Source organism: Peromyscus eremicus, chromosome 1, assembly GCF_949786415.1.
Source record: "Peromyscus eremicus chromosome 1, PerEre_H2_v1, whole genome shotgun sequence".
NCBI lineage: Eukaryota > Metazoa > Chordata > Mammalia > Rodentia > Cricetidae > Peromyscus > Peromyscus eremicus.
Window position 1 is genome coordinate 171,941,297 of NC_081416.1, and position 25,136 is coordinate 171,966,432.

Here is a 25,136-nt window from a genome sequence, read left to right on the forward strand (position 1 = left end):
TCTGCTCACATGGTTCATGATGACTGACATTAGCCCCTGGTTACCTAAGGATGAAGCATGAATCTTGGAATGATCTAGGATTGTGAAGGATTAGCCAGGCTTTTAACAAACTACCTTTTCCATGAATTTTAATGTCCCTTCTCTCACATGTGTGGACCACATAGAAAGCTTTTGTGAGGTTCAGATGGATAGTGACAATATAACATAGAATATAGGAGCAATAACTTGCTGCAACTGGACTGATGGACCTGGTGTGTTCAACATGAAGTTGGTTATGTTGTGTCTCATAACAGAAGCTGGAGACACGTGGGGAAACTCAAGTAATCACATCCTTTAGCTTGGCCTGTGGATATGTATGGGGATTATTTATTTGCTATAGTTTAGTGTGTGAGCACGTAGAGCACTGAGAAAATTGCCATTCCTAGGCAGGTTGTCTTAGGGTATACAAGAAGAAGGTGAAGGTAACTAAGCAAATCATGGGGAGTTTGCCAGGAAGCATCAGTCCTCCATGGTCTCTACTTGACTTCCTGTTGGTTAGAATAATGATACAAATAAATAATAGCTTATAAAATCAATGGATCAAAAGTTTGTTCTTCAAAGAGATTAAAAATTTTGATAAACTTTAATTAAATTAACATTGTTTTAAAGTGATTAAGATTATTAATACTGGAAATGAAATTTAACACCTTATACTCCATTTTCAGAATTCTAAGAATTTCATGAGTACTCAAAGTTACTTGCTAACTGTTGAGTAACCCAGATGAAAAAGACACTTTCCGAGGAGCCCAAAACCTACAGACATAGACGCATGAAGAAAAAAACTGATGCCATTTGACAAAAATGAACAATCTTTGTTTTGTTTGGTTTTTCATAACAGGGTTTCTCTGTGTAGCCCTAGATAACCTAGAACACCCTTTGTGGACTAGGCTGGCCACAAACTGACAGAGATCTGCATTTTATTGCCTCCTAAGTACTGGAATTAAAGGTAAACACTATCATTACCCAGCTAAAATGAAGAGCTGTTAAGGATTTAAAAAAGGCAAACTAGGAATAGAATATTAGGCCAGTACAGTAGGGGCACACATGAAAACCCAGAACCAACTCTGTACTCAGTGGGGACACTGAGAAATTTCCTCTAAGATGTGGATCAACACAAGTATGTTGCTGTGGCCACTTCTTTTGTGTTGCCTTAGGAGTCCTAGTCAGAAAAATTAGGCAACACAAAAAAGTGAAAGGTGGCCAATCAATTGGTTGTAAAATATGTCTGCAGATAACATGAACTTATTTGCAGACAGTCCTAAAGATTCTACAGAAGTTTCTGGAACTGGTGAGAAAACACAACCACCTGAGCTGCTTCTGTAAACTAATATTGACCACAATTAAATGTCTTGTTTTCTCACAGGTATAGAGAAAAAAAATAGGTATAGTTATACAGGGCTGAAGGCAATGGGACAGGTTTAATAATGCTTTGGAAATGGTGATGGCCACACGACTATACGGATGTGTTTATGTCACTTATTTTCTCGCATCAAAATGGCCAAAGTGGGGAAATTCATGTGTCACAAAAGTTAACAGAAAAGGAATCTTGTGTGATGACACCCTGCCACTCACAGGGTAAAAAAACAGTCCAGGTCAGCATTTTGTCATTTTTTTAACACAAGTGCACCAAACAAACTGTGGAACAAAACTACTTAAGAAGCAGTTATATCCACAGGGAAAGAGAGCAGTTCATTCTCCCATCATTCTTCCTCACTTCTCGTGGATGATTGTTATCTAGGTAGCATTGATGTTATATGAATCAGTTTTATATGAAATATGTGTGAGTATGTGAGAGGATGCATTCATCTCCATACAAAAACTGCCTAATGGTAACAGGGGACTCAGAACATCCAGAAGTTTGAGGCCTCATGTAATTAATTTTCATGGGTTCTGTGATTTGGCTATATATTTGATCCAAACCTAAGCTAATAACTTCTTTGCAAGTCAAGTCTGTTTACTACACAGATGTCTTCTTTTCTACTTTAGAATTGGAGTCACTATGTCCTGGCCTTTTCTTGCACATGGCTTTACCTAAGGATTACAGGCATGACTCACCATGCTAGCTGTACATGAGTGGTGACTGATCACATTCACCACATAACTGTTCTCCTTGTTGTGTCCAATCAATAAAAAATGTTCCCTTTCCTGGTACCATTAAGCACCAGCCAGATGGGCACTACTAGATTGAGCATATGTGGTATGGGGTAGAGAGGGGGCAGGAGAAAAGGCAGAATGGTTCAGGACCCATGCACACAGGCATATCTGAAGAGATGGAACAGCTAAGGAGCAGGCTGAGATGTTGAGTGGGCTGATCCCTTGACCAGCAGCCACAGAGGAGAAAGCAAGCCCTGCACTTTGTCTGGGCAGCACAAGCAGGAATGACCCTGTAGATGAGAGAACAGGTGAGACTGTGAGCATGGGAGACCTAGTCTCACCCCTCATTTGTCACATGGCCACATGGGCTGGGGAGATTTACCCATTCCCTGCCCCTACCCATCAATGCCTAAGACAGATGGGAAAGCTGACCCTTAGGTCATGAGAATGAGAGAATTGTCCCAGCTACCCACAAGCTGCAACACTTGGGAGAACAGGCCATGAACTTCACCAAGGAAGCACAATAGGGACAACCCTGTTAGTGCAGGTGTGGGTGTGCAAGCCCCAAAGTAGTGAGCAATGGAGAGCTGTCTCTATCACCCATCTGTTCTCTAAGGGCATGGGCAGGGGAGAGTTGCCCTCCTCCCTTCCTGCCTATCAATGCCTGAGGCAGATGTGACAACTGGCCCTAAGACCACAAGAGTGGGAGAGCTGTCCCTGACCCCAACCATCTGGAACACTTTGGAGACCAGGCCCTGCACACCACCTGCAGAACAAAATGGAGCCAACCTGCAGGAGGCCATAGGGATGTATTTACAGCACTGACAACTAGTGTTAAACAAGTTGACCCACCAGATGCATGATTCCCTGTTGGGGGCTCCCACTTGGCAAAGCCGTGGGGTTACTCACTGTGAATGGCTGTTTTTTCTGTCCATAACTATTCCTGTTGTCACTGGTATGCCTCCCTAACATGAACAGCTGTGGGGTCTTCCACAGCCCCTTGGTTGTGTGTTTTACAATTTGAGGGCACACATTTAGCTGTGGCTGGTCAGGAAGATGATTTCAGTTAAAGCTGTACAATTCTGATGAACAGAAATAATATCAGAATATTCTTCTTTACTAACACGGCAAAGTAACAGTATTCTCCATCTCAAAGACAACTAATTTTAGAGTTCAAAATGAATTCAAAACCAACTAAGCTTCTTCTGTACAAAATACACAAAGACTAATTCCCAGGTGTTGTTTATTGCTAAATCAAGGCCAGAATGTTCACACTGAAATATAGGTCTCTGCAGTAGTTCTCTTTCTGCACATACACTGACCTCTCAGGGTTCAGAAGGTTGGTTACTGTCTGGGATCCTTTACCAACTTAGAGCTATGTACTTAGGTAAATGTGACATTACTAGCCTAAGAGAAACTACGTGACTTACCTTGTGTTATGAGTATGGGTAGGGCCCTAAATGTAACATAATTATCCAGAGTTTGGCTGTGATCCAGCAACAGTGGTGTGGATCTATGTAGCTCTGTGTAGAAAGACAGCTGTGTAGAGCTATGTGAGAGCCGTTGCAGAATGTGAGTGAAGTGTGTACGTGTGTGTGTGTGTGTGTGTGTGTGTGTTTGTGTGTGTGTGCTGAGTGAGAGATGAAGCATAACAGAAGTGTGAGGAAGTTAGTGGGTGAAAAAGTGAGTAAAGAGTGAGTGAACAATGTAGAACTGTGTTTGTGAGTGAGTGAGATAGAGGGAGAGAGCTATATAAAACAGCAGCTGTTACAGAGGAGCTGAGCCTAGGAACTGTGTAAAGTGCTAGGTCATCAGAGAGCTATGCAAATGAGGTATTTACTGTGTCTGTGTGGAGATTTGTAACTGTGTGGAGACAAGGACAATGCAGCTGTAGAGAAAAGAGAGAGAAGAGAAATGTATGTAAAAGAAAGATGTGCAGCCATGTGAAAAGATGTATGTAAAGAATGTAGCTGTGAGAAGATGGAGAGGATGTCAGGAAAGAGTATGTAAGTTGAAGGTAAAGAGAAGGTTACCATCAGGAAAGCATGTGCTTGTTCTTTTTCTTCTTAAGTTACCAGCAGAAAACAAGTGTGTTGCCTTACTTTCCCTCAGATAGAAAAGTCCATGTGAAAAGATGTATGTAAAGATATGTAGTTGTATGCAGCAGTGTGGAGATATGCAGTTGTGTGGTTCAGAAAGAGGCAGAGATCATTTTTAAGACGAAGTAAAAGAGAAAGTTATTATCAGAAAGCATGTGTGTTCCTTTATTGTTAAAGTCAAATAGATAGAAACTTATTTCTAAATACCCACAGATCGAAAAGTTTTCTTAATCCCTGACTACTCTGAGGCATGCTTTTTTATCTTCCCTGGATCACATCATGGGAGCTGGCCTAACATGGTCTGCATTACCCATACTGTTGGGTGAGGCCTGGTTGAGCCTTCCCAGAATTTGGAAGTGTGTGAGAGAGCTGTTTCCACTAGTTTTTGTAATGTAGTGGTGTAGAAGGATGATAGGTGCCCTCTTACTCTTCACGCCTTACTGTCTGCAACAGATGAGAGAGCCGACCCACCTCCTTTCCAGCTGCAGCACTCAGGAAACAGGCCTTACCTCTCACTTATGTGGCACAGCAGTGCCACCCAGTGGCTATAGTGATACAGTCCTGATGTTAATGAGCAGAGGAGAGCTGCCCCTATTACTCACCAGACAAGTGGTGAGCTTGGGTGGAGGAGAGATGCCCTCTCCTCTCATTCATCAACTACTGAGACAGGTGGAGGAGAGGCCCTGGGGTTATAAGAGTGAGCAGGATGGCTGTCTTTACCCATCACCAGAGGCAGAATGTGGAAAAGTGGCCCTGTACCTCACCTGGGAAACACAATAGCTGGCCCTAATGGTATAGGCATAGAAGAGAAAAGACCCTGAGAGTATGAAAGTAGGATAATCAGCCTCACCTCTCTGTCATTACTGCAAGTGGTGAATTGCCTGGGACACTGATGGAGAGCTCAGCCTGGTGGTAAGGACAGGGGAGGTCTGGTTGGCAATGAACCCTACAGGTGTGCAGGTTCAGAACAGGGTTATGACTTGGCCTATCCCAACATCTATCCCATTTATAATCTACTGGAGTGTGTAAAGGGACCTGACCACAGACCAAAATCTGTAGGATCTCCACAATATAGATCAACAAGAGGTATCCAAGAAGAATCCTAGTACAGGCCCAGAATTAATAATGTAGTAGAAATCAATGGCCTTGAACCAGACCTATGATTCTTTGCAATGAACAATTGCAAGTAAAGATGTATGGGCAAAGGGGATTACTGCATGACTCCCTGTGTCACATTGCGGCTTCCATGATGATCTTTTTTTTTCCCTTTTAAATTTTTTTCTCTTAATTTATTTTTTTTTTAATTTTGGTGGGGGTTGTAGATGGGAAGAGACAGGGAAACCTATATGATCAAAATACATGATGTAGATATGCACAGAATAAATAAAGAGAAAGAAACAAAAAACGAAGTACAAGAAATAGAAATGCCACCATTCTGCTTTAAAATGAGATAAGGGAGGTCACTCATTCATGAGGGCCAGCCTGGCTAGGAGACTGGTGTTTGATCTGACTGGGTTGGAGATCACACCAGCAGCCTCTTTCCTAACAGAATCTATCTGAGTCAGCACTTTTCCAGGGACAGTGTCATCCTTTCTGAGCTGCAGACTCCAGTTATTGAAGATTAATCAGGTGGAGATTCCAGCATCAGGGGAGAAGCAGGTAAAACAACAGAGTTCCGTACTGTAACTTGGATAAATGGCTATGTCACAGGCTCTGCAAAGAAGGAAAGGAGGGAAATGGTGGCAATAGTCCTTCAGGTATCTCAACGAGTCCCTCTGTAGTCAACAGACACTTAATGAAGCTTCCAGAGTAGAGTTATCAGGGTTGTAACAGCAGAGATATTTCTTGTGGTTCAGATCTGAAACCCATGACATGTGTGACCCTGACTCAGCCACTCTTTCCTGGGTCTCTATTTTCCTTCACTAGTTCAAACAGTGTGTGATCATCATTGTGTTCCTGAGTTAACCTTCAATATGACAATGACCTACTGTTGGAATGGGCAGCTGCTCAAGTCAGCAGCATCTGTTACTATATACCTGCAGAGGAATATTTTCTAGGTAAGACCCCTGAGGAAAAGCAGCTGCCTGGAGTAACTTTTTCCTTTGTCCTTCCCCTTGGGGACCCTGAACTTCCTGTGAATTCTCATGCCCATCAAAAAAGTTGGCTTATGTCCACTGAGTATGCTCAGAATATTATCAAATGTGGTTACTATACTCTGTATAGTTTCACTTCAGTTAAGAATAGTTAACCCAGCAAGACAATGGTGGTACATTGCTTTTCATCACATAACTTGGGAGGCAGAGGTAGGGGATGTTGTGTGTTCAAGGCAAGCCTGGTCTACAGAGTAAGTTCCAGGACAGGCTCCAAAGCTACAGAGAAACCCTATCTAGAAAAAAAAAACCTAAACAAAAAAGAATGGTTGTAGCTAGAGTTTTCCTGCCTGGCCCACAGTCAGGACAAATCTCTCTCACCTGCCAGTCCCACAGCTGTCAGACCCAACCAAGTAAACACAGAGACTTATATTGGTTACAAACTGTATGGCCATGGCAGGCTTCTTGCTAACTGTTCTTACAGCTTAAATTAATCCATTTTCATTAATCTATACCTTGCCACATGGCTCGTGGCTTACCGGCATCTTCACATGCTGTTTCTCATCGTGGCAGCTGGCAGTGTCTCTCTGACTCAGCCTTCCACTTCCCAGCTTTATTCTCCTTGTCCTGCCTACACTTTCTGCCTAGCCAATGACCAATCAGTGTTTTATTTATTGACTAATTAGCAACACATTTGCCATACAGAACATCCCACAGCATTTCCCTTTTTTTTCCAAAAGGAAGGTTTTAACCTTAACAAAGTAAAATTACATATAATTTGGGAATTTGGGCGTAGCTTCTCTTACTACTTCCTGCTGGAGGGGGGCGTTGTATCTTATGGGGACACAAAGAAAATTTTAGGATCATGGAGTAGTCCGTGAGGCTGTATTGTCTGAGCCAGATGCCTTCAAACCATTCTGGATGTTGGATCATCTGGGCCATGGTGTCATCGAAGACCTTTCAGGGGGTCTTGGCTGGTCAAACCTGATGTATCTTAATCTTGAACAAATCCATAGCCTCTGGCTTTCTGTGGGAACAAAAGCAGAGACTCTTTTCCAAAGCAACATATCCTTACATCCAAATTTTGAAGTCAAGGTATCTTTAAAATATACATTTTGGTTTAACTCAACATCTTTTACGATCAAATGTTTTTCTGCAGTTAAAAATCCCAAAGACAACACAATCCAGATTCTCTGTGTAATATCCATTTTTACGTGGCTTATTTTTTTATACTACCTTTACTGTCTCTTTAAAGATTTTATTTTTAAAAACTATTTATTTCTTTATATAACTGTATAAATGGTTAACCCACCCCATCCCCCCACCCATTGCAGCCACAGTTGCAGGCCAGCTGGCAAGACTCCTGTATGCAGGCCTGACTACCACCACCCCAATCAGTCCATGTAATCTACAAGCCCCAATATGTTTCCCAAATGCACCCATCTCCTCGAGACCCCAGCAGCTCCCTGAGAAACAAACACTGCTAGTGCTAATTGGAGCAGGAGTGGCTTCCTGAGACAGAGACACTGTTTGCACTGATTGGTGAAAGAGATGGGTAGGCACCAGTGCAAGAATACTTTCAACAACAACATAAAGACCATTATGGCACCAACAGCACCTAGTGGTTCTGCCTCAGCAAGACCTGAATACCTCAATGTAGAAGAAGCAGAAGAAAATGACCTTACAATGACTTTATTAGTATGAAAGAGACCTTTCAAGAGGAAATGAAAAATTCCCTTAAAGAAATCAAGGAAAAGACAAACAAAAATTGAAAGAAACCAATAAGTCCCTTAAAGAAAGTGAAGAAAACCAAGAAAAAATAATCAAACATGTGAAGGAAACAATTCATTACTTGAAAATTGAAATAGAGGCAATAAAGAAGACACAGTTTGAGGGAATACTTGAAATGAAAAATCTGAGTAAAGGAACAGGAACTATAGATGAAAGCATAACCAACAGAATGCAAGAGATGGAAGAAAGAATCTCAGGCATTGAAGGTACAATAGTGGAAATAGATAAGTTTGTCAAAGAAAACATTAAAGTCAATGAAATCATAACACAAAACAGCCAGGAGATCTGTGACACTATGGAAAGAACAAATCTAAGATTAATAAGGATAGTAGAAGGAGAAGAATAACAGCTCAAAAGCACAGAAAATATATTCAACAAAGTCATAGAAGAAAACTTTTCCAACCTGAAGAAGGAAATGCCTATGAAGGTACAAGAAGCCTACAGAATTCCAAATAGATTGGACTATAAAAGTCCCCTCAACACATAATAATCAAAACATTAAACATACAGAATGAAGAGGGAATATTAAGAGCTGCAAAGGAAAAAGGCCAGGTAACTTATAAAGGCAGACCCATCAGAATGACACCCAACATCTCAATGGAAACTCTGAAAGCCAGAAATCCTAGACAGATGTTATGCACATGCTAAGAGACCATGGATGCCATCCCTGACCATTATTATACCCAGCAAAAATCTCAATCATCAAAGATGGAGTAAAGAATATATTCCAGGACAAAACAAGATTTAGATAATACCGACCACAAATTCAGTCCTCCAGAAAGCACTAGAATGAAAAATCCAATGTAAGGAATTTAGATGCATGAACAAAAACACAGATAATCCCACACCAACAAATCCCATAGAAGAGAAATACACACACACACACACACACACACACACACACAACCACTAAAAATAGCAGAAATAAACAATCACTGGTCATTAATATCCCTTAATATCAATGGACTCAATTTGCCTATAAAAAGACACAGGCTAACAAAATGGATATGAAAACAGGATTTATCCTTCTGATGCATGCAAAAATCACACTTCAACTTCAAAGACAGTCACTACTTCAGAATAAAGGGTTCTTCATTTTGTTGTATGTATTTCTGCCTTGACGTCTGCCCATCTCCTTGTGGATTCGTTCTTGGTCTTATCAGCGCTCTTGGTCCAGACAGAGCTGACAGATTCAGGAAGCCTCTCTCTCTTGTCCAGATGGGAGGTCCGATGCAGGATGGGAGCTGGGGGCTGGTCTCTAAGTCTCAGGAAGTGGCTGGGGTCTTGGGCAGATGGGAATAGGGGCATGGCATAGAGATTGCAGGGTCTGCTGGGGGTCTTGGAGAAGGAGAGCCTTCCTGGTGGGAGTGGAGGAGATCCTGCCTGATGGCCAGAACCTGGGGCCAAGTTGGGTAGGTCTTACCCGGAATGGCTGGTGCCCAGGGATGGGATCTAGGGGCAGGCCTCTCTGGGTCTGAGCCCAGACACTCACCTCTTGTCCAGATGGGGGGTCCGGGGCAGGAAGGGAGCTGGGGGCTGGTCTCTAAGTCTCAGGAAATGGCTGGGTCTCAGCGGATGGGTGTGAGGGCAGGGTGTGGAGATTGCAGGGTCTGTGGGGGTCTTGGAGAAGGGGAATTTTCCCAGTAGGGGTGGGACTGGAGGGGACCCTGCCCGATGGCCAGAACCTGGGGTCAAGTTGGGCAGGTCTTCCCCGGAATGGCTGGTGCCCAGGGATGGGATCTAGGGGCAGGTCTCTCTGGGTCTGACCAGAGTAAAGGGTTAAGAAAAGACTTTCCAACCAAATGGACTTAAGAAGCAGGTTGGTGTTGCTGTCTTAATATCTAACAAAATAGACTTCAAACTAAAACTAATCAAAAGAGATTGAGAAAGAAATTACATATTCATCACAGGAAAAATCATCAAGATGAGTCTCAACTCTGAACATTTATACCCCAAATACAAGACTACCCATGTATGTAAAAAATTAAGAAAGCTTAGCCGGGCGGTGGTGGCACACACCTTTAATCCCAGCACTCAGGAGGCAGAGCCAGGCGGATCTCTGTGAGCTCGAGGCCAGCCTGGACTACCAAGTGAGTTCCAGGAAAGGTGCAAAGCTACACAGAGAAACCCTGTCTCGAAAAAACAACAAAAAAAAAATTAAGAAAGCTTAAATCACATATCAAACCACATGCAGTAATAGTAGGAAACTTCAACACTCTACTCTCAACAATGTACAGCTATGCCAGACAGAGACTAAAGAGAGAAATAGAGGAAATACCAGATGTTATGATGCAAAAAGACCTAAGAGATATCTACTCAACATTTCACCCAAATGAAAGAATATACCTTCTCTCAGCAACCCATGGAACTTTCTCTAAAACTGACCATATGCTTAGTCACAAAGTAAATCTCAGCAGATTAAAAAAAATTTGAACAACCTCCTGTATTTTATCAGACCACAATGGCTTAAACTTAGAATTCAACAACAACACAAATTAGAGAATGCCTACAAACTCATGGAAACTAAATAATGCTCAACTGAATCACCAATGGGTCAAGGAAGAAATAAATAAAGAAATTAAAGATGTAGAGAAAGGGGGATGGCTAAAGAAACCCATCCTGACTCTGGAGCACAGAACTAGGGAAAGATGTCTCAGATAAAGACAGTGAAAGAAACACAGTTTGGCTCAAATCAGAGCTATTTCTGCTCCTGGCCATCTGACTTGTAAAACCAACCAATCACAAAGCAGGAAGGTAGAACCCTGGTTCTGGGGCCCAGGACCAGGGAAAGAAACACATCCTGGGAATAGGACCTGAGCCAGAGAAATGAACCATGAAAACATGCCCTGACTGTGAAACCAGTACCAAAGAAACACTCTTGGTTCCTAGAATTAGAGTCAGTGAAAGAAATGTACCCTGGACTTAGAATTAGTGTCAAAAAGCTAAGTAAGGCCATGAAAGAAACACAGTTTGACTCAGAGCAGAGCCATTTCTGCCCCTGGCCAATTACTTCTGAAACCAACTAATCACAGAGTAGCACCCTGGCCCTGGGCTCAGTGAGATCAGAGCCATCTCTGCCCCATCCAACTGACTTGTGAAACCAACCACAGAGCAGGACAGTGGCACTGTGGCCCTGGGGCCAGGACCAGGGAAAGAAGCACAGCTTGGGTTTGGGACCTGTGCCAGAGAAATGAACACTTTATCCCCATACCCAGAACCAAGGAAACATGCCCTGACTCTGAAACTAGAGCCTCTATGGGACTGAACTAGGCCCTCTCCATAAGCAAGACAGTTGTGAAGCTTAACATGATTTAAGGGGTCCCTGGCAGTGGGATCAGAATCATTCCCTGGTGCATGTGCAGGCTTTGGGGATCGCAGTGCCTATGGTGGGACACCTCACAATGCCTTGGATCAGGGAGAGGGGCTTGGACCTGCCTCAACTAAAGATACCAGGTTCTGCTGACTCCCCATGGGAGGTCTCGCCTTGGAGGAGGTGGGGATGCTGCAGGGGTAAGGGGGTGAATACTGGGGGGCGAGAGGAGTGAGGAGAGGGGGATCTATGGTTGGTATGTTAAATTAATAGAAAATTTCTTAATAAAAAAAGACTCTATAGTTCCATTATCTAGACTCTCCCTGAGTCCCAAGGTTCCTGGGCTGTATTTATAGTGATATCTAGACAATCTAGGAAAGTTCTGATCCTTTGCTGAGTTACCCCAACATACATCCTGCTCTCAAGCAGGGTGAATTCTGATAAAAGATTCTATTCCCAACATGTAGAGGGTGACTCACCATAACTCCAATTCTAGGGAACCAACGCTTCTCCTGGACTCTGCATCCATTGCATGCAGGTGGTATACAGACATAAATGCAGGCAAAACACTCATGGACGTCAACAGATCTTGTAAAATTCTTTTAAAAATAAATCAAAACTATGGCCAGAGATTGAAGAGAGGAATCTTGGTCCTTTAACATTTCATGGAACACTGGGCCTATGACCTAAGCAGATGTGTCCATCCATTAGCTTCAACATGAGTGTCTGGGTGGTAATACAGAATTTGGTGGAGAGAAGCAATGTGACATGACATCTTTTCAGTTAGTGCTGCTGAACAAGTCATTCACCCTGTGCAGAATTGTGTTTTCAGGTTTATGAATGGTCAAGCCAAGTGCTTTCAGATCTGCTCACAACTAAGAGCATTTTCTGGGTGGGGGATTCCTTCCCTGTTTGCTACCTCTAGAATCCCTGGGCAACTCCTTTCTCATTTTATTTTTGTAATATTTATTTTATTTATATATGCATATAGTTCTGTACAAACTGTGTGTAAGAGTCTTCTGGCACCAGGGGATACTGTGAAGTCCTCTGGAGTTGGAGTTACAGAAAGTTGGTGGTGAAGCCACCTATACCACTGCTGGGAATGGAACTCAGGTTCTCTGGAAGAGCAACAGGTGTACTTAACCACTGAATCATCTCCCCAGCCCTCCTCTCTCATTTTCTTTCTCTGTGCATAGGAAAATCCTACTGTAGAGTTATGGAAGTTACAAGGCATAATGGAGACATGAACCATGTGAGACATGTGGATTGACTCAAAATGTCAGGCTTAGAAGCAAGTGCCTTCACCCACTCAGATATCTCTTTGGCCCACCCTGGTTGGATTCACCCCAGAGAATCACCCTATAATAATTGTAAACTTCGGTCTTCACAATAAAATGGTCAATGGTGACTAAGTTTCCCTCTTTTTAATATTTCCTGGTCACCAAGAACCTCCTGCTGTTCAACTGTTGTTCTCTCTGTCCTGTCTAGGTACTCTGCAAGCACAAACTCTGAGTCCCACTCAAACTCTTATCTTAGGAAATTACAGCTATTCTCTGAGTTCCCCTCCTCTTATCCACTGTCAATGCCTGGCCACTTTACCTTTGTCTTAGAACACAGGTCTGCAGCTTTAGGCCAGTTATCCACAGCATAAGTTAGGGTTTTATTGTTGTTAAAAGACACCAAGGCCATGGCCTCTTCAGGCAGCAGAAAGTGACTGTGTGCCACACTGGGAGTAGTTTGACCACTTGAGACTTCAAAGCCCACTTCCACAGTGACAAACTTTCTCTAACCACGCCACACCAACCCATACAAGGCCTAGGAGGTCCTACTAGTGCAACTCCCTATGGTCCAAGCATTCAAAACTGTCATTCTATGGGGGACATCCCTATACATTCCACCAAGCATCTATTATTCGGTACATTGGATTAGTGTTGAATTTCTTTGGTGGCCTATATCTGTGAAAAAAAAGCATTTTTATTGTAGGGCTGGAGCTCAACTTGTCTGTGGGAATAAGGGTGTGTATTTAGAATGAACCTAGAAATTAAACTGGTTTAGGACCCTCTAGGATCTATAATATGTATAATATCTATAATATCACTATCCATGTGAAGTTGATTGCATTCCAGTATCAGACATGACTTCAATCCTTTTGAGCAGCCTGAAGTCCAAATACACAGTTTTTGGTTTCCTCCAAAATTAACTGCCACTCTTGCATATTTAGGGATAACATGCCATGTTGTTAATTTCTGTAGTTTGTAGGAATCACAACTGGGTAGAAAAATTGATTGTTTTTCTCTATTGTGAGCTCACATAGAATCATCAAGTACTATATGTTCTAGTCCTCAGAGACGAGGTTACTGTATCAGATCAGCATACACAGGGGATACAGGAGTGGGCAGAAGATCCTCTGTGTGTATATTATAATTATTAACAGAGTATCTGTATGGGACTCCTGACTCTGAGAACAAATGGGTCTCTGACTATTGTGTCTGCTCCTGAGATTCTTTTGCTCCTGTTAGATTGCAGGGTCCAACATCAATGTGATACTTTTTATTTTATCTTATTATATTTTGTTTTTGTCATGTTTTACTGTTTTTTTTTTGTTAGAGGCCTGTTCTTCTCTAATGAGAGAAAGAAAGGGAGTGTATCCCCATGGTAGAGGATGTGGGGATGAACTTGGAAGTGTTAAGAGAGGGGAAAATATAAACAATATATATTGTGTGAGAAAATAAAATTTAAAAAAAATTCAATAAAAAGAAAAAGTTAATTTTTCAAAGTGAATAATGAAATTAATAACATTTAATTAAATTGACTTTAATTTTAAAAGAGTAACATTATTAACATTAGAAGTGATTTTTGAGAACTTGCTGCCCATTTTTCAGACTACTAAAATTTCCATGACTACACAATAGTCATGAGGGTAATTGCGTAATGACTTACATGAAACAGACAACTACATAGTCACCCAGAACCTATAGAGATGGAGGCATAAAAAAAACACAAAATTGATTCCATGAACAACCCATAAGCCTGAATCAATAAGGAAAGTTGACAAAAGTGAACAATTTTTAATGATGAAAACAAACTAGGAGTAGAAGAGAGGCCAGTGCGTTAGCAGCACATGTGCGAATCCACAGCCAACTCAGTCCTCAGTGTGGACACTGACAGCTTTCCCTTGAAGACCAGGATCAAGACAAGGATGCTGCGGTGGCCACTTTTCTTCAATATTCTCTTAGACATCCTAGACAGAACAATTGGGCAACACAAATAAATAAAAGTTAGCCAATTAATTGGCTGTAAAATAGACCTGCAATTGACATGAACTTACTTTTAGAAAATGCTAAAGATTCTACAGGAGTTTCTGGAACTAGTGAACAAACACACTCATATGAGCTCCACTTCTGTAAACTAATATTGTGAAGAAACCATTAGATGTCCTGTTTGTCACATGCATAGAGAAGCTAAGTAACAAGGAAGACTCAAGTGGGACCCATGTATCTCCATGGGAAAAAGAAAGAGAAAAGATTTTGTGGATGGATGAGGACGTATGTGGTGATGAGAAGATGAGGAAACAGTTGGGGGAAGGTGGGATGGAAGGAGAGTGTACTTGCAGTAATGACTGGAATAGTGGGGCATTTGGGGAGCAACGTGGAAACCTACTACATTGGAAACTTCCTGGAATCTACAAGAGTGACCCAAGAAAAGACTACTAATAGTAAAGGATAGGTAGCCTGAAACAGCCATCTTCAACAACCACAGAAGACTTCTAGAAGTAGGACTGGGTCACCAATCCAGCAGCAAAACATTTTTACCTACAATTTGTCCTTCCTGAAATATGTACTGTAGTAATGTTAAAACAGAACTTGTGGAATTGGCCAACCAATGACTGTTCCAAAATAAGACCCATGCCATGGGAGAGATCACATACATGGTACTGCCTGGATGGCCACAAACCAGAGGCTAGACAGCACAGAAATTCGTGATGGAAACAAAAATAACTGAAAAAAACATTTCAATAAAATGATTATTAATGATATTCACTTATTCTAATAGATCAGTGTCCAGCCTTATAGCAAGCAGAGAAGCATTATCCACAACACTGGGAACAAATGCAGAGACATAGAGCCAGTGGAATCCAACAGAATAGGCAAAGGATGGATTGTAGTAGCCAAAAGGGTCAAGGACACCATGAAAACATGGCACACAGAAACAATTAAGCATACCTTACAGAGGATCAAGAGACTGAACTGATGATAACAGACCTGTATGGGTTGAAGCTAGAACCTCAGCATATAAGTTATGGTAATATAGACTGGTATTCTTCTGGAACTCCTAACATTGGAAATGAGGAACATCTTTGATGCTGTTGCCTGGACTTTGAACCCTTTTTCTTCTTACTGTGTTACTTCTCCCAGCTTTTATATTAGGTATTGTTGCAAGTCTAATAAAATGTTCTATTCATATCACTGGTAGGCCTGTTCATTTTTTGAAGGGAAACAGAAGATCTAGGGTAGAGGGGAAGTCAGGTTGAAAAAGAGTGGAGGAATGAGAAACTGTGGTCAGAATGTAATATATGAAAGGAGAATAAAAAGGAAAGAAATATATATTAACAAGGAAACTCTTATGTGCAATGTCCCACTGTGAATGCCACTTTCAGGATAAAAACAGTATGATTTGCCCTTAAGTGAAGGATTTTACATCTGTGCATCAAACAAACTGTGGATCAAAGCTATTTAGTAACCAGCTATGTCCACAGTGAAACATGGGCAGATCCTTCTCCTGTCACTCTTCTTCACTTCACATGGATGAATAATGTGCAGGCATCATTGGGCCTAGATGAATTAGTTAAACACTGAATGAATTTGAGCATATGAGTGGATGATTTTCTCTACGCAAACAATGCATCATTTTCACAGCAGATACAAATCATCCAAAACTTTGAGGGCTCCTAAAATTACTTCCCATAAATTCTGAAGCATCACTATATATTTGAACCATAACCTAAGCCCTTAATGCCTTTTAATTTTGTTTACCATATTGATGTCTTTATTTTCCTTTTAAGATAACTTCACTATAAATCCTGGCCTTTCTTTGTACACATATCTATCCCAGGGTTATAGGCATGAGTCACCATGCTAGTTGTACCTGATTAGTAGGTAATCATTTTCACCACATAACTTTTCTCCATTTTGTACCCCATTGACACAGAAATACTAGCATTCTACTGTGGAATGAGAAGAGAAATCACTCACTCATCATGGCCAGGAGACTGGGAGACTGGTCTTTAAACTGAATTGGTTGGAGACTTCACACTTATACTCTCCAGCATTCTCATTCCCAACAGGATCTATTCTGAGTCCACACTTTGTCGGGGACAGAGTCATCCTCTCAGTGACCTTCAGATTCTTGTTATTGAAGATCCAACGGATAGAGACATCGGTATCAGGTGAAATGCAGGTGAATATCACAGATCTACGTCCTGCAACTGTGGTATCAGAGATTTGCACAAAGGGCTGTGACACATACTCTGTGAAGAAACAGATGAGGGTACCAAATGACAAGAGTCTGGAGAGTTAAACCAGGCCACCTTTACTTCACAATTTACAAAGCTTCCAGGGGGAGAATTTGGAGCTCTGTCTATAGATACATCTTGTACTTTGGATCTCCCTCCCAGGAATTGTGTTACCGTAATTCAGGTAGTGTTTCCTGTGTCTCAGTCTGCCATGTCCATGAGTTAAGCTTAGTTATGAGCAATGGTCTGACCTTAGGATGGGGAGGTGCTCACATCAACATTTGTTACTATTTACCTGCAGAAAAGAACTCCCTATGTTGGACACAATGAGTTATAGGAGGAATCTGGAGTATCTGCCTTCTATGGATCTTTAATTGGTGCCTTGACCTTCCTGTGAAGTCTCAAGCCCATCAGAACAACAGGCTAATGGGCCAGACACCCGTCCACTGAGTCTCAGGAGAAGAAGAGGCACAGATGACCTACCTAACTGCAGCTATGATGGCAGTACACAGCTGATTCTACACTCTATGGGACAGTCAGTCCCATGACTTTGTCAGTAAAGCCTTGTTCCCAGTTAGCTCTCACAGGAAATCTAAAGAAACAGTGAATAAAAGCTCCACAATGTCACCTTGAGTCAAGCCAGGGGAAAGTTTTTCAGACAGGGATTTCTGGTGTTCTTTGTGAGGACCTTATGGGACCTTATGGGACTGCCAGGGACTGCCTGACTCCCACCTGGTCCTTCTACAGATGTATGCATGGTGAGAGCTCCAAGTGTCTGGGCTACAGCTGACAACCTGGTGCTGGGTTAATCCAGCACATTTCCTCCTCTCTGCAGGTAAATACATGTGAGTGATTCTGATTTATTACACTTTTTCTTCCCCATGTGTGTCCTGCAGTAGGAGCCCAAACCCCAATGAGGGACACAATGCAGTTGGGGAGAGAGCAGGACAGCCCAAACCTGACAGTTTAGTGTATGAAGTAGGATAAGCCACATCCAGCAGTTGAAGACCATAGGGAGTCACTTACTCTTTACATAAAATTCCATATATGCTTTTTCAATTTTGGAATCTTTCTTTGAAACTTCTAGTGTGTATATTCCTGCATCTTTCTCAGTGACATCCTGGAGCATCAGGGATCCATTATTGAACACCATCCCTCTTGTTCTGTGTGCAGGCCCCCAGGAGGTGGAATTCATGGCTCTGTTGTATTCTACAATTTTAAGAACCTCAGTCCCATACTTTGATTTGTGCCAAGAAAAGGATTGCATATCTTCTGGAAGATTATGAACTTGTAAATGTACGTCTTCCCCTTCAGCAGCATATTGAGGCTCCAGTTGGATCATGGGTTCGGAAGAAGTGAGAGGGTTGCAGAATAGAGAAAGCGGAGCTGGGAGGGAAAAGAAAAAAAAAGGCATCACAATGGGGATCACTGTACTTGATGAAAAGATGGTGACCTCCATCCTGAGCAGATGGATTTATCACTCAGCCTAGAGGTGCAGATGTGTGTGTGTGTCTATCCCACTTAATGAGGGGCAGAAATATTACCTCTTCCTTTCCAACAGTGCCCCTGAAGGTGTTGTCTCCTCTTCATAGAATTGTCCCCTTGGGTGTCTACATGGCTGCTCCCTCACTGCTCTCAGTCAGACACTGAGCACACTCATGCACACTGGGGTTTGAGATGATGCCTCCCCTGAACTTAACAGGCCTGGAACTTTCACTTTCTGGGTTTTTTTCTTCATTTTGCTTTAAGGCAACACTCAACCCCTGAGTTCTCCTACCAAATGCACTTGCTGCTCTGTCAAGTACTCCTTAGGTCTGGAGCTGTGTGGGGGCCAGGAGCAGTCTGACCTTCAAGGCAAGCTCAGATATTTAAAAGGCTTGGGTACTAGGCTGGTTATTTTTATGTAAACTTGACCCAAGCTACAATCATTTTTCAAGACAAGGCCTCATTTGAAAATGCCACCATCAGATTGACTTCTGGGCAAAACTATACTGCAGTTTTAAAATTGTAATTGATGGAAAAGGATTCAGACCAATGTAGGAATCTATCACTAGGCTAGGAGTCCTTGGTGATATAAGTGAGCTAACTAAGCAAGCATTAAGAGCAATCAATAGGAATCATTTCTCAATGGTCTTTGAACCAGTTCCTGGATTTTATTTATGATACTCTCAAACTGGGGCTAATAAATACCATGTTTTGACAAGGATGTTCTAAAACTACTGTTCTCTATTAGCTTAAAGAGGATGTAAGAGCAGAGCACTAGAAAAACGCTTCCCTGCATCACTTTAGCCCAGCCTTGGAAAGATGACAGGATTCCAGCCTCCCTGTTCTAGAGCTTCAAGATCCTGAGCTGACTCCGACATCTTAGGCTGAGTTACTTTCCATCAAGGTCTTCCTTGATGCAGGTGGTGTCAGAAGATGGAAACTGATCTATGGTGATTTGTCTCTACCAATGTGTTCTGCACTGAGTGTCACATTCTTACCTGGGGACACAGTGCAGAGGGAAGGGAGGCTAGGCCAGCCATGACAGCCTTGTGTGTCTAAGCCAGCACTGAACAGTCACAGAGAGTCACTTACTGTCCACCTGGAGTTGTACTTCTGCTTCTTCACTTCTCATGTCTGTTCTCAGAATTTGTAGAGTGTACACTCCACGGGTGTTCTGAGTGACACCATGAAGCAGCAGGGATCCATCATTGTACAAGGTCTCTCTACTACCATATGCAGGCCCCCACACAGTTGATTTCCTATCTAGCATATGTCGGGCAACCACAAGGTTCTTGTACACAGCCATTCGTTTGAACCAGACAAAGCCTACAATATTCTCTGGGGGATTGTGAACAAGGAGAAGAACACTTTTCCTTTCAGCAGCAATGGGTGGCACTGATTCAATGCTCAACTGGCCAGAGGCAGCAAGACGCCCACACTTCCAAAGGAAAGCTAGAAGAGAAGAGAGAGATCCATCTAAATTAAGACTTTGGTATTTGACTAAGATGAGGCCCTGTGTCCTGAGCAGCTGTGTCCATTGTTCAGCCTAGGGTTGTGAGTGTCTTCCCATCCTACTTTGTGAGGGTCTGCATATGATCTTTATGTTCTCAGTATCCCCACACTTATTATTTCCACTTTATGGTTCTCTTCAGTTGTGGACATTGCTCTGGCTTACTGCCATCAGATCCCTGCTCACATTTACAGTTGATTGGTGTTGTGGTGATACCTGCCTGACCTCTTCCCTTACAGACCCTGTGTCTTCACTCCAATTTCATTGTTATTCTGTTCCTCTTAGGGTTGCAGCCAACACCTAAATTCACCTTCTAACTTTCTTTACTTTGAGTCCACTCAAATGGGCACATCATAAGAACAATGAGTTGTTTTGTGTTTTTTTAAAAAATGATGCCAAAAAACACTCAAATATATGTGGAGACTGACTGAAAGAATTATGTCACAGAACCCTGTATGCCCATGGATTTATTTAAGAAACTCATAGGTTTAGGGATACAGTTTTGGCTCATTCTCTTTGTTTTGATTTTTTAAACTTGCTTACTGTAGCTGTAGTTTTGCTGGTCTCCGCCCCCCCCAGCTCCTGAGGCCCCATGGTCCTGCAGCTGCTCAGACCCAAATGAACACACAGAGGCTTATATTAATTATAAACTGTATGGCCGACTGACTCAAGCTTCTCACTAGCTACATTGTACATCTTAAATTAACCCATTTCTATAAATCTATACTTTGTCACATGGCTTGTGACTTACTGGTATCTTTACATCTTGTTTCTCATGGGGGCAGCTAGTAGTGTCTCCTCCATTCTGCCTTTCTCCTTCATACTCTCTAGTTTGAATGTCCGGCCTATACTTCCTGCCTGGAGACTGGCCAAACAGCATTTTTTCAACCAATCAGAGTAACACATTCATAGCATGCAGAGTGACATTACCCATCAGCTTACCTATTACACTTGTGTGTGAGTAGTATCATTACTCTGCACTAAATGTTCAAATCACAACACGGGACACCATGCATGAGGGAGGTAGGCACAGACCACTCTCTTGTATGTGTCCAATAAAATGAACATCACCAAGGTCACAGAACTCACAATAAATGACTTACCGTGCACATGGAGGTAAATAGATGTTGTTGAAATGAGTTTTCTGTGTCTATTAAAAATTTGTAGGGTATAGGGTCCTGTGTCCTTCTGGGTGACATTTTGGAGCAGCAGGGATCCATTGCGATACACTGTCTCTCTACCACTGTGCACAGGCCCTGGCCCACGTAAATTGTTGTCCAATGTATACCATGCAATTCCTCGTGTTATATTTGTTTGCCCTTTGAACCAAGCAAAGGCGACAAGATTCTTTGGAAGATCACGCACAAGGAAAAGGACATTTTCTCCTTCAGCCACTTCGGGTGGCAGTGATTCAATGGTCACATGGGCAGTGGTAGACAGGTGCCAGAAGGTTAACAGGGAGACTATAAGGGAATTGAGAAAAAACACTTATATTAAATGGCTGTGATCATCACTCAGCTTAGGTGTATGAGTAGGAGTGTGCCCACCTCTTTGCAGATATGAGCATCAAGACTTTCATTGACTCAGAGTGTCTGAGTGTGTGCTAAGTCTCTTAAAAATTCACTGCTCAGATGTCTGCCTTGTTTCCCCCCTCAGAGTCCCATATCCTTCCTCACATAGAGTATTTGGTGTGAGGAGCAATGCATCTCTGAATTCCTCTGAAGTCCTCACTTCCTGATTTTTTTCTCTGTTCCCTTTTTAATTTGAGTCAACCCATGCCTTCAGATTTCAGATTTACTGACATCAGTGGCAGTAGGTCAAGGAAATTTTCTTTGTTTGTTTTTTGTTTTTTGTTTTGGGTTTACTTTTTTAAAAAAAGACAGGGTTTCTCTGTACAGCCCGAGTTGTCCTAGAAGGTGCTCTGTAGACCAGGCTGGCCTTGAATTCACAGAGATAACCTGCATCTGCTTCCTACCTGCTGGGATGAAAGGCTTAAGCCTCGACCTCCCACTCAGAACAAGGGATTTGTAAAGGCAAGATTAATCTGAACTTTTTGGAAGGTTCAGTTTCTGAAAAAGTCTCAGACACAAGTGGATAAAGGAAAAGAGGAAAGAAGGAAGGAAGGAAGGAAGGAAGGAAGGAAGGAAGGAAGGAAGGAAGAAAGGAAGGCAGAATGGAAAAAAAAGAATGGAAGGAAGAAAGGAGGAATGTGTCTGCATGTATTTTTCTTCATAGTTCCTAGGACTGGAGCTTACAATAATAATTATATTCAATTGTGGAATACATGATTTTAGATTTACTTATGTAAATATATATGAGTATTTGTGAAGGCTGCTGTCTTTTTGTGCACATATGAAGATGTATTCCATAAATCTATGTGGGGCTACATGTGTCTGGGTGTACATATGTGGGTACATGCCAGAGAACCTATGTGGAGGGTTGAGTAGAGCCTGCAGAAGTCTGTTCTCTTCATCTACTCTGTGGGATCTGAGGATTGGTTTCTGGTTGTCATAATTTCACACACTGAGACATCTCACTAACCCTCCTCAATTTGTTTCTGTTTGGAGGGTCATGCTGCCTTGGATGGGAACAGCTGTCTTCAGAACATTGCAGCCAATGTAACTCACTGTGAATATGGAGTGGTTGAGCCTTCTCCCTTACAGTCATCACCTGCTGTCCTCTGAGAGCTTCAGGCTGCTGAGCCTCTGTCCCTCACTGTACCTTCTGCCCCGTGACTGCAAACAGAAACCTTGAGTCTTCTCACAAGATCCTGTCCCCTTTAGGATACTCCAGCCTGCCTCTGAGTTCCCCTCCCTCATAGAGCAGAGAGTAGGAGTACTTACCAGTGAGCAGAAGCCCCTGCAATGGGGTACACCCCTTCCAGAGAAGCACAGAGGTTTCCTCCATCAATCTTCTCACTTACTGTCCTTCCTCTGGAAAAAAGAGCCTTAGCTCCAACACCGAACTCAGCCTCTGTGGTTCTTCCTCCTTTTGAGCTGAAATTCTTCTCACACAGCAGCACTTCCCAGAATCCAATGGGTAATGAGTGATGGGGTTTGAGTCCAAGGCACTGCTCAGTCACTTCCACTCTCAGTGCTGTCCTGCATCCCTCTCAACCCTTCTTTATGTTTCTCCTCCAAGCAACACATTGAGCAACAAGGCTGATAAGCATCCCCATGCCCTCAGAGAACAACAGCTTATCCTGGGGATGACACCTGCCTCATCCTGGCCTTGGGACTGTCAGCACCAAAGAAGGAGCCTCCATCCTATCTATGTGTCCTTGTGACACAGAGACACTGCTGAACACTGTGTCTACCCTGTGTTCTCAATGCTCTCAGAAGGTGGTGTCTACTTAAACCCTGCAGGAAGGTAATAGAAATGTCTCTGAGGGCTGGAACGAGATCACCTGAGTGATGACTAGGGATGAAGATCAATCCTTTATCACTAATATCACAAGTCAAATTAATGATCCAGGAGAGAGGCCCAGGAGCAGTTGTGTGAGGAGTTTCATGTGCTCAGTGTTGGAGAATAGGTGACCTGTGGGTCCTTAAAAGGACTGTGGGCTTGATCTTCCTATAGAGGTGAAGCTTCAAGGCAACAGTCTAGCATTATATGTTGGGTATGCACATGTCCTCTATTATGTTCTTGGGTAACCTTTTCCCTTTTTATGATGTTTCCCTCATGGTAATCTAATCTTACCCTCTAAGAGATGCCAGGAGGAAGGAGACCTTTATGGTCCTTCTGCAGAAAGATGTTCTCAGAAAAAGGAAGGAGTCAGTAGGTCAGAGTAGGGTCTAGAGGGGGAGCTCAAGGTTAGTAGGGACAGAGACTGAAAGCAGCCTGCTAGATCATGGCCCAGCAAAATAATTTTTGGATCATTATGTGTGCAACCTGCCATTTTAGTGATCCCCTTGAGAATACTGGGAGAACCACAATCTCATGTCTATGGCTACAGCAAGCATGGTCAAGAAACTAAATGTGAACTTCCTTGATATGTATAGCATAGGTGGGATGTAGGGCCTATCCTCATCACTGTGCTCTTCAGTACTCCTAATTCCTTCTACTGTAGGATGGGTCTAGACAGGATTCAAAATTTGTCCTGGAAAGCATTGGACTAAAGGGGGAAGTATTGTGACTCTAGAGGAAGGGCATTCTCAGGAGGAGCCTTGTGCTCAGGAAACTTCAAAGGAAATTCCTAGGACATTTCTCTTTAGATTAAAAGACAGGACACAGCTGAGCATGTTGGTGAATGCCTTTAATAACAGCACTCAGAGGGCACAGGCAGCTGGATCTGTTAGATCTGTGCTAGCCTGGTCTATATAGCAAGTTCCAAGACAGCTGGGATTATACAGAGAAATCCTGTCCGATAAAAAAAAAAAGGGAGATGAAATTAATGCAGAGGACTGCACATGCACTTTCTGGCCAATTACTGCTGTGTAAATCTTATCCTCTCTTTGACAAGTTAGTTTTGAGGGGATTTGCTCTTGAGTACAAATCACATTGATTTAAGTAGATGTGTCTTCCCTATGCACTCTTCTGTTTCTTCCTCTTGCTGTGATAAAACCACCCTGAAAACAACAGTTTAGGGGAGAATGTAGAGTCCATTTCCTTACTGGGGCTGTGTTATATTGTATCTCTGAAGGAAGTGAAGGTAGGAAAACTTAAGGTTTTCTGACTCATTCACAGGCTCACACTCTGGTGTGTGCTTACCTAGTTTCTTATACAACCATGGACCATCTACCTAAGAATGATGCTGCCCATAGTGTTCTGGGCACTCCTTTATCGGTTAAGACAATCACTCACAGAAATGTGCAGCCTGACCTGACTTGGTTGATTGAGACTCTGTTTTCTTTGTTGCTGTCATTCTTTATTTATTTTTGCATCCTGACCACAGTTTCCCTTCTCTCCTCTCCTCTCAGTCCCTCTTCCCACGTCCCCCTTTCCTATGATCCATCTGTCTATTTTTATGCCAAAACAATACTATTTTTTTTTTACTATGACTCTGTAGCAAAGCTTGAAGTCAGGAATGGTGATGATACCTCCAGAAGTTCCTTTATTACACAGGATTTTTTTTAAAAGATGTCTTGTCCTTTTTTTTTCCATAAGTAGTTGAGTATTGTTCTTTGAAAGTCTGTAAAAAATTATGTTAGAATTTTGATGGGAATTGCATTGAATCTGTAGATTACTTTTGGTAAGATGAACATTT

The 25,136-nt window shown here is 42.4% G+C and overlaps 1 protein-coding gene across 1 annotated transcript; it reads right to left on the minus strand.

Annotated features, from left to right (window-relative positions):
- Positions 1-14,534: 14,534 nt before the first annotated feature.
- LOC131897328 (pregnancy-specific glycoprotein 22-like) lies at positions 14,535-22,837 on the minus strand. Its single transcript, XM_059248224.1, has 6 exons — positions 22,774-22,837; positions 21,034-21,393; positions 19,513-19,872; positions 17,962-18,321; positions 16,743-16,950; positions 14,535-14,664 (listed from the first exon to the last, which is right to left on the minus strand). Exons 1-6 carry the CDS (start codon positions 22,835-22,837, stop codon positions 14,535-14,537), a joined length of 1,482 nt encoding a protein of 493 aa, XP_059104207.1.
- Between the last annotated feature and the right edge of the window lie 2,299 nt (positions 22,838-25,136).

Excerpts from the sequence above, each read along its gene's own strand:
- LOC131897328 (XM_059248224.1), bottom strand. The coding sequence starts at position 22,837 with ATGGAGGAAACCTCTGTGCTTCTCTGGAAGGGGTGTACCCCATTGCAG. Across the intron at positions 19,873-21,033 it reads TATTTACCTCCATGTGCACG|CTTTCCTTTGGAAGTGTGGG; the intron begins GTAAGTCATTTA and ends CTTCTCTTCTAG. Across the intron at positions 18,322-19,512 it reads AGTACAACTCCAGGTGGACA|CTCCGCTTTCTCTATTCTGC; the intron begins GTAAGTGACTCT and ends TTTCCCTCCCAG.